The sequence below is a fragment of the Heterostelium album genome (assembly GCF_000004825.1).
Source record: "Heterostelium album PN500 unplaced genomic scaffold PPL_scaffold8, whole genome shotgun sequence".
NCBI lineage: Eukaryota > Evosea > Eumycetozoa > Acytosteliales > Acytosteliaceae > Heterostelium > Heterostelium album.
The window spans coordinates 853,326-870,077 of record NW_008805070.1 but is presented as its reverse complement, the minus strand read 5'-3'; the positions used below and the strand labels follow the sequence as shown (position 1 = coordinate 870,077).

The 16,752-nt window shown below is 33.0% G+C and overlaps 7 protein-coding genes across 7 annotated transcripts; 4 read left to right on the top strand and 3 right to left on the bottom strand.

Annotated features, from left to right (window-relative positions):
• Positions 1–232: 232 nt before the first annotated feature.
• smc1 (structural maintenance of chromosome protein) lies at positions 233–4,652 on the bottom strand (the record flags this gene model as incomplete). Its single annotated transcript, XM_020578805.1, has 7 exons — positions 233–1,338; positions 1,362–1,611; positions 1,688–1,797; positions 1,869–3,541; positions 3,744–3,824; positions 4,127–4,301; positions 4,394–4,652. The coding sequence occupies 7 exons, from the start codon at positions 4,650–4,652 to the stop codon at positions 233–235; spliced, it is 3,654 nt and encodes a 1,217-aa protein (XP_020431269.1).
• A 904-nt stretch (positions 4,653–5,556) lies between these two features.
• Positions 5,557–7,304, top strand: PPL_07971 (TBC domain-containing protein; the record flags this gene model as incomplete). Its single annotated transcript, XM_020578804.1, has 5 exons — positions 5,557–6,068; positions 6,159–6,476; positions 6,544–6,658; positions 6,870–7,162; positions 7,238–7,304. The coding sequence occupies 5 exons, from the start codon at positions 5,557–5,559 to the stop codon at positions 7,302–7,304; spliced, it is 1,305 nt and encodes a 434-aa protein (XP_020431268.1).
• Positions 7,305–7,602: 298 nt separating this feature from the next.
• Positions 7,603–9,221, bottom strand: captC (CDP-alcohol phosphatidyltransferase; the record flags this gene model as incomplete). The annotated part of the gene is made up of 5 exons (XM_020578803.1): positions 7,603–7,756; positions 7,837–7,949; positions 8,028–8,588; positions 8,688–8,915; positions 9,072–9,221. The coding sequence occupies 5 exons, from the start codon at positions 9,219–9,221 to the stop codon at positions 7,603–7,605; spliced, it is 1,206 nt and encodes a 401-aa protein (XP_020431267.1).
• Positions 9,222–10,225: 1,004 nt separating this feature from the next.
• On the top strand, positions 10,226–11,128 carry opa3 (OPA3 family protein; the record flags this gene model as incomplete). The annotated part of the gene is made up of 3 exons (XM_020578802.1): positions 10,226–10,339; positions 10,561–10,903; positions 11,112–11,128. The coding sequence occupies 3 exons, from the start codon at positions 10,226–10,228 to the stop codon at positions 11,126–11,128; spliced, it is 474 nt and encodes a 157-aa protein (XP_020431266.1).
• Positions 11,129–11,233: 105 nt separating this feature from the next.
• On the bottom strand, positions 11,234–11,863 carry PPL_07968 (zinc finger HIT domain-containing protein; the record flags this gene model as incomplete). The annotated part of the gene is made up of 2 exons (XM_020578801.1): positions 11,234–11,431; positions 11,513–11,863. 2 exons carry the CDS (start codon positions 11,861–11,863, stop codon positions 11,234–11,236), a joined length of 549 nt encoding a protein of 182 aa, XP_020431265.1.
• Positions 11,864–12,253: 390 nt separating this feature from the next.
• On the top strand, positions 12,254–14,018 carry PPL_07967 (putative acyl-CoA synthetase; the record flags this gene model as incomplete). The annotated part of the gene is made up of 5 exons (XM_020578800.1): positions 12,254–12,288; positions 12,542–12,880; positions 12,967–13,070; positions 13,164–13,339; positions 13,410–14,018. 5 exons carry the CDS (start codon positions 12,254–12,256, stop codon positions 14,016–14,018), a joined length of 1,263 nt encoding a protein of 420 aa, XP_020431264.1.
• A 708-nt stretch (positions 14,019–14,726) lies between these two features.
• PPL_07966 (uncharacterized protein) lies at positions 14,727–16,745 on the top strand (the record flags this gene model as incomplete). The annotated part of the gene is made up of 2 exons (XM_020578799.1): positions 14,727–16,211; positions 16,245–16,745. The coding sequence occupies 2 exons, from the start codon at positions 14,727–14,729 to the stop codon at positions 16,743–16,745; spliced, it is 1,986 nt and encodes a 661-aa protein (XP_020431263.1).
• Between the last annotated feature and the right edge of the window lie 7 nt (positions 16,746–16,752).

Genomic DNA, 16,752 nt, shown 5'->3' with positions numbered 1-16,752 from the left:
GAATTTTAATGATTTAATAACAAACACACTATTTAAAAAAACAAATTACAAAAAAGTAAAGAGAGAATGAGTAAGTGAGTGAGACTACCATTACTAGTAGTATTAAGATTTGATTGGGTATTTGAATTTTTATTAAATCATATAAATTATTGTGAAATTATAATTGTTTAAAAATAATAATGATTAATTATAATTATCAAAGAATGAATAAATGATTTTGATTATTGAGTTGTTAAAAATCTGTTTCAGGATGATCACTAGATTCTGTTGCACTGGTTTCTGTTGCCGATGTAAAAATGAATTCCGGTAGTAGTGACTGTCTCTTTTGTTTTCTGATAGATAATACACGTTCGTCGACTTTACTTTGTTCTTTGATTGGCAGCAGTTCGACGTCTTTGATGGGAAGGTGTTCTAAACTGCAGGTCAGTGTGTTCGAAGTGGAGTCGGGCTCACGACAGACACCGACCAGACCATCGCTATTCTGATAGAATATCTCTTTGAGTGAGATAACAACGAATTGAGTCTTCTTTTGCTCGGTCGATTTGCTTCGTACGTAACGCACCAACTTTAGTACGTTGATATTGTCAAAGGCGGCATCGACTTCGTCCAGCACAAAGAACGGCGTTGGACGATACTGGTGCAGTGCAAACAGCAGTGCAAGAGCAGCGATCGACTTCTCACCACCGGACAGCTGATCCATCTCTTGATAACGTTTGTTCGGTGGAATGGCAGTGTATTTGACACCGGCGTTGAAAGGATAGGCAGTGTCCTCTACAGCCAACTGAGCACTTCCCTTCAAGTATGGTGGATACAAGTCACGTGTCAGCTCTGCATAGATCTGATTGATCTTCTTTGATATCGAATCGAAAGCACGGTTGAACAACAGAGTTCTATCCTTTCTGACTTTGGCAAATGCTTGGTCTGCTTGCTTGGCGACCTCACGCTTTGATTCCAAATCTTGGATGGTGTCTTTCAGTTGTTTGGAAACGACACGTGAGTGTTCGTATGCCTTCAGATTTGGATTGTAGGTTTCCATCGATGTCTTTATCTTGTGAAGATCGTGAGAGAATTCCTTCAACTGGTAATTCAAACGCTCCTCTGATTTTATGACGATGTCCTCGACCAATGCGAAATCGATTGGAATGCCAATGTGTTTCTCGTAGAATTCATCTTCCTCTGGATCCATTACATCGGGTGGCAACTCCACTAGTGAACCAAAGTTGTTGTCCGCTTCATCCTCGAGGTCGTCTTCATTGTCCGAGTCGAAATCCTCATCATCGGAATCGTGATAGACACGCGATAAATCGTTATCTGTTTCCTCCTCTTGTTCGGTCTCTCCTTTTTCAGCTCATCACTTTCACTGGCAGTTGATTTTCTCTTTCTAGATTTCTTTGCAAAAGACTTTTCCTGCTTCTTCTTTTTTTCAACTTTCTTCTTTCCACCTTCTTTCTCTTTTTCCTTGTCTTGTCCTTCTCCTTCTTCTCCTTCGCCAACATCTTTCATTTCCGTATCTTCATCCTCTAGTTTTGTCATAGGAATTCTAATATTCTCTGTTTTTGCTTCCAATAAATGTGAATGATATTCTTTCTTTAATTGTCTAATTTCATTCAACTAAAATGAAATAATAAATATATTAATATAAATCAGCAATCTATCAATTTTTATGTTATGAATTTAAAATACATACTCCAACCATTGTTTGATTTTCAATTTGTCCTCTCTTGAAATTATTATCTGAAATCTTCTTTTTAATATCTTTGATAGCTGTATTCATATCTACCAATGTAGATTTCAAACCTATTATAATAAACAATAAGAGATTAATATAAATTATTTAGTAAAGTTTTTTTTTTTTGTTTAAAACTTACTTTTAACTTTTGTATTTAAATCTTTGGATTTTGATTCAAACTCTGAAACTTCTCTTTGACAATCTTCTTGAAGTTCAATTTGTCTGTCAAGAGTCGCTTGGTTTGCTTCGAGGTCTGCACGTAGTGATTGGATTTCCGATTCGAGATTTCTGGAGCTTTCGTATTCAAGTTGATTCTTGATTCTAGAGATCGCTTGTGAAAGTGCCATCTTCTCTGTCGATGCCTGTTGTATCTTTGAGAGACGTTCCTCTTCAAACTCCTTGATGTTCTTGACACCGAGTTCATTGCTCAGATCCTTGAACAACTCCTCTTCGACTGCGTTGATATCGAATGTAAGTTCATTGATTTGTTCTTTACGCGAGCCAATCGATTGCTTCAGTTTGTCAGTTTCTGGCGCGAGCTTGGCGAGTTCCTTGTTGAGAGTGTCCAGCTCCTTGGTGTTACGGTTGATACGCTCCTGTAGTGGCGCCATTGTAATGCGATTGGTGTTGACAGACAGTGTCATTTCATTGACCTGATTGTTCATCACCTGAATATCGTTGATACTAACGAGTTTCGATGCGATCTCTGCCAGTTCCTGTTGAATGGAATCACGTTGTTTCTTCAGCTCCTCGATCTTGCTCTCGTCCAACTTGGTCTTTGACTTCACTCCCATCAGACCACCACTCATCAAACCGGTCTTGGTGATCTTTATGCCCTGAATAGTGACGACTTTGTGACGCTGATACTGGTTTCCAAAAGCGAGTTGTTTCGCTTCGTTCAAACTGTCGCAAACCAACGTGTTTCCCACGACATATCTTACGGCTGGCTCTATCACCTTGTCAAACTTTAGACAGTCGATCAGCAGCTTTGAAGTACCACCTATCTGACGGAGTTTGGGATCGAGTGCTTTCGGGTTGAGCCGATCGAGTGGCAGGAATGTAGCTGTTCCATAGAGCTGCTCTTTCATGTATTCAACGCAGGTGTATGCAGTCTTTTGAGTGTCGACGACGATGGCATCGTTCAACTTACCCATGGCAACAGCGGCGGCAGTTGCATACTTCTTCTGAGTGTGCTCCACCAAGTCGGAGAGACGACCTCTTACGTCGGGCATCAGGTTTTTCAACGATGCAATAATCAAGTTCATTCTCTTGTCTTTGTCCTTCTCGTTCTTCTCTGTCTTGTCCTCCGATACAATGAATTGAATACGATCCAACTCCGAGGACAATTGACTCTGTCGGTTCAGCAATGTCTTGTTGTTGCCTGTCACATTCTTTAGTTCCTCTTTGAGTGCATCGAGTCGCGCTGCAGTATCATTCGCCACCTGAGTGGACATCTCCAAACGCTCCTTCATCTTCTCGCTGGTCTCGAGCAGCTGACTTTTCATCTTTTCCAAATCCTCTTTCTTTGCTTCCATTGTCATGAGTGAAGCATTCTCGATATTCTGTTGACGCGTCAGTGAATCCACTTGTTTCTTCAGGTCGGCAGTGTCTCTTCCAGCCTGTAACTTTATTGCACTGTATTGCTCCATCTGCTCACGAGTGAGATCGATCTTCTTGGCAATCTCCTCGTTGTCAAGCACCGACTCTTGTCGCTCCAACTCGAGTAGCTCCGTTCGCAACTGGTCGATAGTCGTCAACTGCACCGAATGATTCTTCTCTGCGCGCTCAATATAATGAGTGATTTTCGATATCCTATCGTTGAGTTGCTTGATCTCCTCAGAGATCTTTAACGCGCCAGGTCGTCCATGATCCTTGTCCTTGCCGACCGACTCTAGCTCATCCTCAAACTTCATCAGCTGTTTGTGTGTTTCCGCCTGTTTCTTATTGGATTGCTTGAGCTCGCCTTCCAACTCCTCCGATTCCTTCACCAGCGCGGTCAGCTGCACCTCCATACCCAGCAGCTTCTCCGACAGCTGATGGATCTTTCCGAGACGGTATCGCAACGAGAGCAATATCATCTTCACACGGATTCCCTCTTGTTTCGAAACAAACTCTCTAAACTCTCTTGCCTCTGCGAGTTGCGCGTTGATCTGCTGCTTCTCGTTGCTGATCGACTTCTTCTTGCTGTACGTGAGTAGCACGTCGTCCTCTGCCACCTTCTTTGCCTGCAGTTTCTCGTCGTACTCGCTCTTCAACTCGGACGAGCCCGAGACCTGCTCGATCAGCGTTGTGATATGCTTGGCGTTGTGCATCACAATATTGACGACGTCACCTTGGAACACAAAGAAATTCTTACAGTTGACATGCACATCCAAATCGGCCAACTGCCGTTCATACTCCTCATACTTTAGCAATGTATCATCGATGAAATACTGTGACTGTGCAACTTCTCTCTCTGATTCCTCGCCATCTTTATTCACTGTCTTTTGTCTCTGAATGATAATCTTTCTCGTAAAAACATGATGTTTATCAGTTGGTTTGTGATGATAATTCATCTTTACAAATGAATCTTCTAAAATAATAATAATAATAATAATAATAATAATAATAACATTAGTAAAAGTTAGTTAAACATTTGTAGATGTATACTCTTAGAAAACATACTCATTAAATCATCATTATTATTATTATCATCAGATGTTGTTGTATCTTTCTCTTTCATTGGTTTAAATATTAGATCAGTCAAGTTTGTACCTCTGATCTGTGATGATTTATAACCCAGTACGAAAATGATTGCTTCCATCAAATTCGATTTACCTGAACCATTAGGACCGATAATACATGAAAACTGTTTAAACGTTCCAATCACATGATGACCTTTATATGATTTGAAATTATTTACTTCCAAACTGACAATAACCATATTTTATTTTTTATTTTATTTTTCTAATCTTATAAATACTATAATTTCTTTATTCTTAATATATATTAATTTATCTCGTTATTATTTATATACAAATATTAATATATATTATATTCAATTCATTATTAATTAAAAAAAAAACAATAACAACCTGAAAATCAAAACATTAATAAATTTACTTTGAAAAGGCGCCAAAATAAATTCCAGTAAAAAAAAAAAAAAATCAAAACAAGATAAAAAATTTGAGCATAATGTTTTTATGATCATGAATTTATATATTTTAAGATTAGGGAAAATCTTATAAGTTTATTTCAATGATCATGCAAATATATTTATAAAAAAAAATTAATAAAAAGGTAAATTATAATTATACTGAAAAAAATTAAAACAAGAAAGGGTGAAAAAAAGGATTTTGAAAGTTTCATCGATTGGATTGTTAATTGTGTGTTTTTTCCCAACCCAATAATATCTTTGCAAAGCATTTTTTAAAAATAAAAAAAAAACAAAAAAAAAACAACTATTTCTCATTTCATTTTTATATGTTTTATATGTTTAGTATACACAAAAAACTCACACACCTTAAACTTATTAATTTAATTTTATCTGTTATTATCTAAAAATAAAAATAAAACTCTCTTTAATATTCCATTTTTATTGGTTGTTTATTCTTTCCATTCATTAATTCATTAATTCATTACATAACATTCAGAATTCTTACTTTCTATCTTTCTTTCTTACTTAATTTTGTGTTTGTTACGATTTCTTAAACTAGATGAATTTGAAATAAATTTGTTATAAAAATATAATTATATAAATATATATTAATAAATAAAAGATAGATAGAATAAGAAGAAGAAGAAGGTGAGAATTTATTTATCATTGTTATAAATAACTATTTTTATAAATGATAGAGATAAATAATAGTAATCGTACTAGTGACGCGGTTGACAATGTGGCTGCTGTCAACAATGTCAGTGAGTACGATCGTTGTGTCGATGATTCAACGCTGTCTTGTAATCATGTGGATGTCACCAATACATCTTCTACCACTTCCAACCTTAATGACAGTCACGATAGTAATATCAGCAGCAGTAGTAGTAGCAATAGTAGTAGCAGTAGTATTGGAACAACAACAGCACTTGAACAACAGATGGTAAACAAAATAAAAATAGAAGATTCCGTCTTCAAAGAAGAGGATCTAGCACAACTATGTACCATTTCAGAACCTGTGGATCCACATTCCACCAACAGTAATAATACAGCAACGACAGCAACTCCAATCAATGATGATATAAATGATAACAACAAAAGCAGTAGTAGTAGTACATGTAGTGAAAATGAACAACCACCACAACAACTTACTTATTTAACAAATGTACAAATATTCCAAAGATCGCCTATCTTTGCTAAACTAAAGTAAGGATTCAATGAATGAGCGAATGAAAACAATTTATTATGATAATATATTAATGAACATATTTATATGTATATTGTGATTTTTTATAGACCACCTGCAATGAAAGAACATGTTAATACATTCCCTAAGCTTGAAAAGATAACACCACTTGAAATGGAATGGATGGAACAAGTTATGGTTTGGAATACAGCGCAACGTGATTGCACAAGACTCTGTAGACTTGGTATTCCTGCGAGATTGCGTGGTTTCATATGGCGTCTGTGCTCGGGTGCAGTCGAGCTAGAAAAGAAGAACATTGGTGTCTACCATTACTTTCTAACCAAACAATCCGATGAATATGAATACAAAATCTCCAAAGACATTGCAAGAACATTTCCAAAAGTTGAACAATTCTCAAAAGAACAAGGGTAACACTTTCACATTTCAATGTACAAATTGATTCAAATACTAATATCTTTATCAATATATATCTAGTCAAATTGCTCTTTTCAATATTTTAAAAGCTTATTCTGTTATGGATCCAGAGATTGGCTATACTCAAGGTATGAGTTTTATAGCTGCTGTTCTCTTGTCTGTAATGGATGAAATTGTATGTATTTAAATCAATCATTCATTCAATTATCTTTTATTATATTCTAACATTCTTTATTTTAAATGTGACTCAACTATAGGAATCGTTTTGGACATTTACAGGAATATTAAAGAATTATAAACTTTCAACGCTTTATTCAAATGATTTGTCATTGTTGAAAAAGTATCTCTATGTGATTGACAGACTCATTGAAATAGTTTTACCCAAGCTGTTTTCGCATCTCAAGGAGATCGGTGTAACACCTGTGCTATTTGCAAGTGAATGGATATCAACTTTGTTCACCTACAACTTTAATCTGGAGATCAGTGTCAGATTCTGGGATGTATTCTTTGTTTCTGGCAGATACTATCTACATCGTCTGGTACTTGCAATACTCACCATATACGAACGACAACTTTTACAATACGATTTCGAGGGTGCCGTTGAATTCCTCAAGAAAGTTGGAACGATCATCAATCCAGATCATGCAATATCAGTGGCTGATAATATTCAAATCACTGTGTAAGTATTATTAGTTTGAATTATATTATATATATTTAACATTTAAACTAAAACTTCACTTTTCTTTATCTATAGTTCTAAAATTGAAGAATTGGAAGAAGAATATGATCATCCTGATTGCGGACCTAGTGATTATTTCTAAGCATTTTCATTTTTTTTTAGTTAGTTTTGTTTTGTTTTTTCAATCTTCAATAAGTTAAGTTATAGTGATAGATAGATATTAGCTATATTAGTGAATCACTATTATTAGATATATATATATACTATTATTCTATTATATTATATTTTTGTATAATTTCATTAATCTCCTCCCACTCCCAAACTCCCCTTTTAAACATATACCAACAAATCTTTTTTTTTTTTTTTTTTTTTATTATTATTTTAAATCTGCTCCAAATAAAATATAGAGAGAAATATAATATTTAATGTTATATTTTAATTTATTTAGATTTAGAAACAACATATGGTATCTTTAAACATTTAATCTTTAAAAATGAGCAAAGTTGTTGTATAGTTTCCTTTACGAATATACTGTAAATGATAAAACTACAAATTGAAAATGAATATAATAATGTTGTTTCTTCAATGATTGAACTAAAATGATAAAGATAGATAATATATATATGTTAATATACAAATGGGTATTTTGATTGGTTAAATGTTTGGTTACTTACACTCCCATAGAGAAATTGGTAATGGAAATTAAAGTTGAAATAATCAATGGATACAATGGAAGTTGGAATACACTGTATTTAATATGACACATATGTGATAGAATTAAACGACTCTGTGATTGCAATAGAAATAGAAAAGCAATAATTAGTTTAAAACTTGATAATATTTCAATAGTAATAATAATACTTACAACTAACTCTCCAAATAGAATACCAATGGATAGTTGAACGGTTCTTGGATTCTTCATCCAGATCGATTGTGATCCGTAGATGGAAGTTGAGGTGTAGTACCAGGCGAATGCACAACCGGTCATGATCATCCACACCAAGATGTGTTTCATAGCGGGTGCAACTGGTTTGCCTTTTTGACGGAGTGCTCTACTGACGTTTCTGATGTTCACTACGACTGTGATCAGTGTTGGAACGGTCAACGCTATAACAACGAGGAGATTGAGCTTCGACTCGAGAACAACGTTCGGGAGGAGACGTGCAACGCTCGATTGCTCACCGATCAAATGACGAAGAGGAGTGGTCCAAATCGATGCTCCAAACAAACCGGTACTCAAGAACATCAAGCAGATAATGACGATACCTTCGTCAGGACCGTTGATCTTACCGAGATGCAGAGTTCCAGTGTGATACTCCTCCCATGTCGCCATCCAGAATGGCAATAACGCTGTCATAAACAATTGGAATACCGGGAGGAATCCATTACCATAACATGCGATACTTGCTGCTGTCAATGATTGTAACTAATCAAAATGAATGTATATGTATATGTGTATGTGTATGTGAGTGAGTATGTGTCTTGAATGTGATGATTATATCGTATAAAATATGATAAAACATACAGTACAAACAATGGAATCACAACCATGATCAAATAACTGACCCAATGGAGAACTTGTTCCAGTACGTCTGGCTTGTCTACCATCTAGATTGTCCATTGTCTGGTAGAAGAACAGTGATGCTGCACAAAATAAATAAACCCAAGTTGGCATGACACCATCAAGATATGGAGAATACCATCCAACAATGAAAAATGATACAATCACTGCAAATGTACCTGTTAATGTGATCTAAAGAAAGAAAAAAGAAAAAAAGGAAAAAGTATAATAATGAACAAACAGTTAAAAAAAAAGAACTGGAATGTTGATGACGATGACGATGACGATGAAATGATGATGAAGTTCACCATTCATTTATTCATTTAACTGCATGCAGAGAATAGTTACAAGATTAGGAGCAATCCATAATGGAACCAATTTGATGCAGAGATCCCAATATCTTCTTAATATAAGCTTTGCAAGAATGGAATCATCGATACCTGAATATTTATGATTGCCAAGATTGGTTAATGCCTCTTGTGATATTCTCCAAAACATTTCTTAACCAATCTTTATTTTTGATATTAAAAAAAAAAAGGAACTAAAAAGATATGAATATTTATAAATTGAATATAATATGAATTGATTCGTTAAAAATTCAACTTTAACTAAGTCTACACATTTGCCTGAATGGGTATTCCCACAACTTCACTGACTAAAAAATATTTATTTTGACTTTATTTTTAAAAATTTAAAATTTTAATTTTGCTTTTTTTTTTTATCCAATAATAAATTTCCTCTACCTTTTTTGTGCACAAAAAATATCTTCAATCATTCGCTTTCAGATGCGAAATTTACAACGAAATTTATAACAAAATCTAGTTTTGTTCATTCATCATTTTTTTTTGTTTTCAATTTAATTTATTTTCTTTATTGGTGTAGATAATAGACAAGTAATAATGTAACTTACTAAAATTTATTTGTTTTTTTATTTGTTTTTTTAAGAATATAAAAAGTAGTGTTTTGGGATGCCGAACACAATCCCTTGTCTTGCGTAGTTCGGATGGTAACCGTCCTTTATCGAGGGGTTTGCCGAATTTCTCTCCTTTTCAACAAATTGAATTGATGAAATATCTTTGCAAACAAAATGTGTCATTCATTTTGCCATTTTTAAAAATATTGATTATGGGTTTAATTAATTAATCCACATTACTAGCATATATCTGTATGGTAATAAATTTCTAACCAAATCTATAGCTATTTAAAATATATCTTAAAATAAACTTTAAATTGATAAGACTTTGATTAATAGAGATAAACAGAAAAAATTTGGAATAAACACAATCATCTTTACATCATCAACCTTTTTAAGCGGTGCTCATGGATGACAAAGATCTTTTAAATTTTTGGAAGAGGTTTTTTTTTTTTTTTTTTGATCAGTTTTTATTTTTATTTTATTTTTAATGATAGACAGACATAAAAGGACCTTTTAATATATCTTTTTTTTTCTTTTAATAATATCGTTAAACTATAGTGTAAATACATTAAGTACATAAATAAAAATGGTGCTTCCATTGCTCAAAGTTGGTAGTTTGTTCATCAAGAGTTTAGCAAAGCCATTCTCAAAGCAAATCAAAATAGTTGCTAGTAAATCACCAAGATTTCACGCATCTGTTGTTTGGGTTGCTAGAGGTTTCTATAAAATAGGTACGTACCTAATTATATTATCGTAGTAAAAACAACAATATAATATCAAATGATTAATCATTTATGTTTGATTCATTTTGTTTGTTTTTGATTGATTGATTTGATTGATTCGATATTTATTGATTGGTAAACTGGTTTAATTGGTTGGTTGGTCGGTTTGGTTGGTTATTCAGACTTATATTTATCAAAGTTAAGTGGTGATAGTACGAGAAAAGCAGCGCAACTCAATGTTAACAGTGCGATTGATTTGGGAAGTGAGATGGCCAGTGAATTCTTCTTGTTGAGCGTTGCAGTCGGTCTGTTGTTGTTTGAAAACAAGAGATCCGCCGACAAGGACAAAAAGAAAGAGGAAACACTCAACGCGAAATTCAACTCACTCGAGGAAAACATCAGAGCTCAGTCCGACGAGATCGATCTACTCCGCAAACAAATAGACTTGCTCTATGGCGAGAACAATGTATTAAAAGGAAAAATTATAGAATCTGCACTTTCACCATCATCATCATCATCAACGTTATCATCATCAACCGACAGTAAATCAACATACACAGGTATTGGCTCAATCTTTAAATATTAAAGCTATTAATTAATAGAGATATAAATAACAATACAACAAGCAAACAAACAAACAAACAAACAAACAAACAACTATATATAATATAAAAGTAAATAAAAGATAAATAATAATATAAGTAACATTATTATTGTAATATTAAAAGAATAATAAGCTTTTTTTTTTAGATAATAAAGTCTATTAAAAAAAAACAAACAAACATCATATTATAGTTATATTTACAAGTTTATTAATCGATTTTTAAGTTATTATATTATATTATTATATATTGTTATTGTTGTTGTTGTTGTTAATACAATCCTTTTTTACAACGATTATCATTATGTAATTTAAAACAAGCAGGACTACAATATCTGTCTGTACACTGTTTGCAAGAGTATGAACTTATTCCACCACAAACTGAGCAAAAACTTCTGGCTGGATAGATGGATGGTGATGACTGTGATGTTAAATATGTTGGAATATGTGATGGATATGTTTCTAAATACTAAAAATAAATAATAGATTAATATTAATTATATGTGATTATTATTATTATTATTTTTTAACTAAATCATGATTGACATACAGCTTTTTCTAATACAGATTGAAATTGTAGTATCCTCGATTCCGATTTCTTTTTCTCTCTTTCACGATTTATTTTTCTTTTGTTCTTTGGTGTATTGTAGATGAGATCGTCGTCATCGTCTTGATAGTCATCGTCATCGTCTTGATCTTGTGGCATCTCATTGTCATTCTCTAGTTGTTCAAGATGTGCCTGAATGTTTCTCTCTTTCAATGTCTGTCTGTCTTGTTCATTGTTTATTCTGAATCGTTTCGAAAGCGATGCTTTTCTCTTGGTATTCGTATAGTCTGTGGAAAGTACTGCTGTCGATTGAGTTGGAGTTGTTCCTCCACTATTTTTTGGTGTATGTGACATTATTGTTATTATTATTATTAATATTCACTTATCAACAAATATTATCTTTTCTTTTCTTTTTTTTGTTGTAAACTATTATTAGTTTGATAGTTAACAGTCAGTCTTCAAAACTGCTTGCTCACTCTTTAAATTTATTTTTGTAGTTCAGTTTAGTTTTTTTTTTTTATTTTCAAAAAATTCGAATATCTCATTGATTGTGTTTTTTTTTTTTGGCTCTGTGTGGTGATCATCTTTTTTTCATTATATTGTAGTTTTATTTATCTGTTTGATTGATCAATCATATTCAGTAGCTACTTAATTTGACGAAATAAATCAACTATATATCATTACTTTTATATCTAGATTTCATTCTTTTTTTCTCTTTTGAAATATTTATAATATTTAAATAGAATGTTCACTTCGAAATTAGCTAGACAATCATCATTGTAGGTTTCATCATAATTTAGTTACATACATTCTCTAGAGATAAGAGTCTATTCAGATTAAATACGATAGACTTATTTTGTATAAAAGTAGAATATAAGATCAGATCTATCATTTAATATCAGATAAATCGATTTACAACATATCATATTCAATCTAGACAGTCAATAAAAAAAAAAAAGAGAGAAGAGAAAGAAGAGGAATCTGTATAATTAATATATGTTTTTATTTTCAATACTATTATAAAAACAATAGGTTGGTTAGATCATATGCAACAGCAGCAGGCAAACAACAATTCAAATTGTCAACAGAATCGATTGCAGATAGATTGAAGAATGTATCAGAGAAATATCCATATTATGATGCATTGCTGTTCCCAAATGAATCAAACAGTTTGAAGTTCAATTTTCAAGAGATGTGGGGATCGGTCAGTGGTCTTGCCAGTGGTTTCGTTGAATCCAACCTCAAGTCTCAAGAAGCTGTTTTGACCAACGCACCACAATCATCCGAACATATCATCACTCAAATGGCTGCATCAACTGCCGGTTTAACTTTTGTCCCAGTTGCTCCATCATCAACTTTACCACAAATTGGGTATGTTTTAAAAAATCAAATCATCAAAAGAAACAGATAGATCAGTATCTAACAATTTTTAAAACTAAATATCGATTTATTTACAGAGAAGTTCTTGCTACATCATCAACAAAGGCATTCGTTCTTGCAAATCAAAAGAGTAGAGAGATCGTCGACGAAGCAATCGAATATTTCCCAACTTTGGACAGCAGTAAATATCGATAAGAAAAAAAAATCGGTGAATGAAAATAATCAAGATATAATATTAACTATATTGTTATTTATTGAATCGTTTAATTTTTAGTGGGACACGACGAATATTTCAAAGACAACAGATATCCATCATTGAGATACATCATCTCCACTGGTAATGCTCAAGAGCCAGGTATCGATTTATATAAGGAATTTGTACTCCAAGTTAATCTCCTCAACAAGACTAAAACTTCAGCCAATCAAATCTCTACTTTACTTCCATCCACCGTAAGATTATCTAATAATATTTCTAAATTGATTATCAATAATTAATTGTTATTATTATCATTATTTTTAGGATGGTAAATTAATTGGATATACTCATGGATCATTATTAAATACTGGAGATTCATTGGTTCAATTGTTGGGATTGAAAAGACATGAAAGAGTTTCATTTGCAGTTCCATTCCACAGTGGTTCATCGTATGCATTCTATTTGGGATGCTTGTCGAATGCCTCGACTGTCATTGTTCCAGCCCACATTTTCTCAGTGGAAACAACCCTCAATACCATCACACAGAATAAATCAACTGTGCTCTTTGTCACTGGTGAGCAACTCGATGCCATCTTGAACTTTGACAAACTCTCTAAATTCAACACCACCACTTTGAAGACTGTCGTCGTCGCCGGAAGCAACGTCTCTGCCGCCACCTTGAAGTCGGTCCAAGACAAACTCAAGGTCAACAACGTATTCGGTGTCGAGCTCGTTGAAAACACTCCAGGTCAACTCGCCGGTGTCGTATTCAATCAATCGGGTGCCGGTCAGCTTTTGCCAGGTGTCGAATCAAAGGTCGACAACGGAGTACTCTTCACCAAGGGATACCACGTCAATAGCAACACAAAGGAATGGCTCAACACTGGAATCAAAGCTAAAATCAACCAAGATGGAACTGTATCTAGAAATTAAATTACAACAATCCATTTAGAAAATAACAATATAACAACTCATCAAATATAATAATAATAATAATAGTAATTAATAGTTTTCAATTGAAAAAAGAACAATTGCTTTCTTTTTTTTTGTAATCATCCAAATCAAATACCGAATACTCTATAACAAAAATATTTAAATAAAAATTAAATAATACAATATTTATTTTATTTTCAATGATTTATTTGACGGAACTATTCAATACAAATCAATCTGATTGAAATAAACCTATTGAATAGATAAAGAATATCAAATCTATCATTTCCTAAGCTGAGAATCAGATTGTTTGATATCAAAAGAAACAAATCATATAAATATTCATTCAAATTGAGACTGTCACTTGATCTGAGATTGATACTGGATCAGAGACTAATACTTTATCTGAGAGAGCTCAAAAACCAATCAAAGATCACCCAACTCAAAATTTCTTCCACTTTAAATGAATACTATTCTATTTTTGAAAGACTTATTTATACACGAATTCATGTTTTTTTTTTGAAACATGTTAATTTTTAAATATTGTTTTTGTTGTATTTCAACAATTTAAATTAATCTTTTTTGTTGTCCACTCATAAACTTTGATATATGTTTTTTGAAACTCTCTTCATAAAACCATTTTTTAATAGTATTTTTTCATATCTATTATCTTTTTTTATTTATCTATTTATCTATCTTTTATAAATAATGACAATAAATAAATTAATACAATATCAGATTATAAATCAATTGTTTAAAGGTAATGGTGGTAGAAAGTACCATACATTGAGAGAATACTCAGAAAGTGAAACAGTAGATCAAAATAACTTTGGTTTTTATTATTTCAATCGAATAATCTTTGATTTAGTGGCACCATCCGTTATATTGAACTATGCTTTGGTCAGTAGAGAATGGTATAAATACATATCGGGAGTGTTATTCAATAGATTCTATCAGACAATCATATTCGATGAAGCAGAGGAGGATACACTTGTCGATCTGTCAAAGGAGTACTCAATGTATCGATTCGATAGTGTGACTATACTCTACTTGGATTTTATTGGAGAATGTGGTACTCCCGATGACAATTTCCAAGAACGAATGGCAGAGCTCTTCAATTGGGTCAACAAGTTCAGATCACTCTCTAGACTGGTTCTCAACACTGGATCTTTAAAACTTGTAGCTGAAATAATCAAACAATATCCAACAGTAAAGGTCGAAGTTAATGTTGAAATTGGAGATGATATGAATCTTGGTTTGAACAATGATCTCTTGAGAACGGAATTTAACAATCTGGAGTATGTCTATTTCGATGCCTCTTCTGTGTTTGGGGTTCTCAGACAGCTCGAAGGTGAAGATAATATGTCATTCTTTGAGGTAATCAGACAATGGAGAGTCAATGGTTTTCAATTTGATTATGAAGACAATGAAGAAGGCAACCTTTTGAAGAATAGATTTGAAGGAATATTCAAGATTCAGTCACTAGAGAATATTGTCATTATCAATGGAGCAATCGATACATCGGAATTGATTTTCTTGGTCAAAGACAACACTCATATTCAAACTTTCAAATCGTTCTTACCATTTGGTTTATATGATCACAAGGAACCACAGACCGTAGAGGAAGAAGAAGTTTTTCAATTGTGTGATTGTTTGGTATCGAATTCACTTGATCCAATTGAGATGAATAGAACATGCTCCAAAAACAACAAGATTGAACATTGGTATGAATTCTGTGATTCATTGGCAACCAACAAGACTCTCAGAGTATTAAATCTTCAGAATATGTGTGAAGCCAAAATATTCTCAACTCATCCACCTTCAAAATCTGGAACTATCAATCATGCCTCCCAATCATTCGGTTCAGCATTGTCTATCAACAACACACTCACAAGATTAACAATATCAGGCCAAGTTATTTCGAATTCATTCTATGATGTGCTCGCACAATCAAATAGATCAATCAGTCATCTCTCGATTAAAGGATGTCCATTGTCAGATCATTTAGGATCAATCACCAAAATGATTCAAAAGAAACCATTGGTTAAATTATCAATAGTCTATAATGATGGTCTTGCAGATAGAGATAACGATGAATTCGGTCAGCATTGGAGTGACTTTTGTTCAACTATTTCAACCAACAAAACAATTACATCTTTGAAGATAGTTGGTATGATATCGAATTCACTCAAGGTAAATAAGGACTACCACCTTAAACTACTGAAGATAACACTCAAAGGTCAAAAACCAATGACAATCATACAATCTCAAAGATTTTGTTCAGCAATTTCAGTCAACAAATGGATTCAATCACTCTCTATCTCGTGTAATTTGATTTCAGATTGCAAATTATTTTATCAGGTATTATCAAGCTCCGATCGGAATCAATCGATCAAACATCTTCATTTGAAAGATTGTGATTTGAGTCATTTACAAGCAGTCTCAGAGATGTTATTGTTGAACAAATCAATAACAAGAATGAAAATTCACAGTTTTGTTGATGAAAGACTATTTTTACTCTATTTCTATGATGAAGTGTTATGTGAACACAAGAAACAAGAATTTGGAGAAAGGGTGTCAAAAACAAACAAATCATTTGCCAAATCATTGGAAATCCATCAACTTGCCAAGTTGACATTGGTTAGAGATCATTTCACTGAACAATTTATGAAATCTCTTGATAAAGACTCCAAAATCAAAAACATTATTGAAATGTGTTCACACTAAACTTATA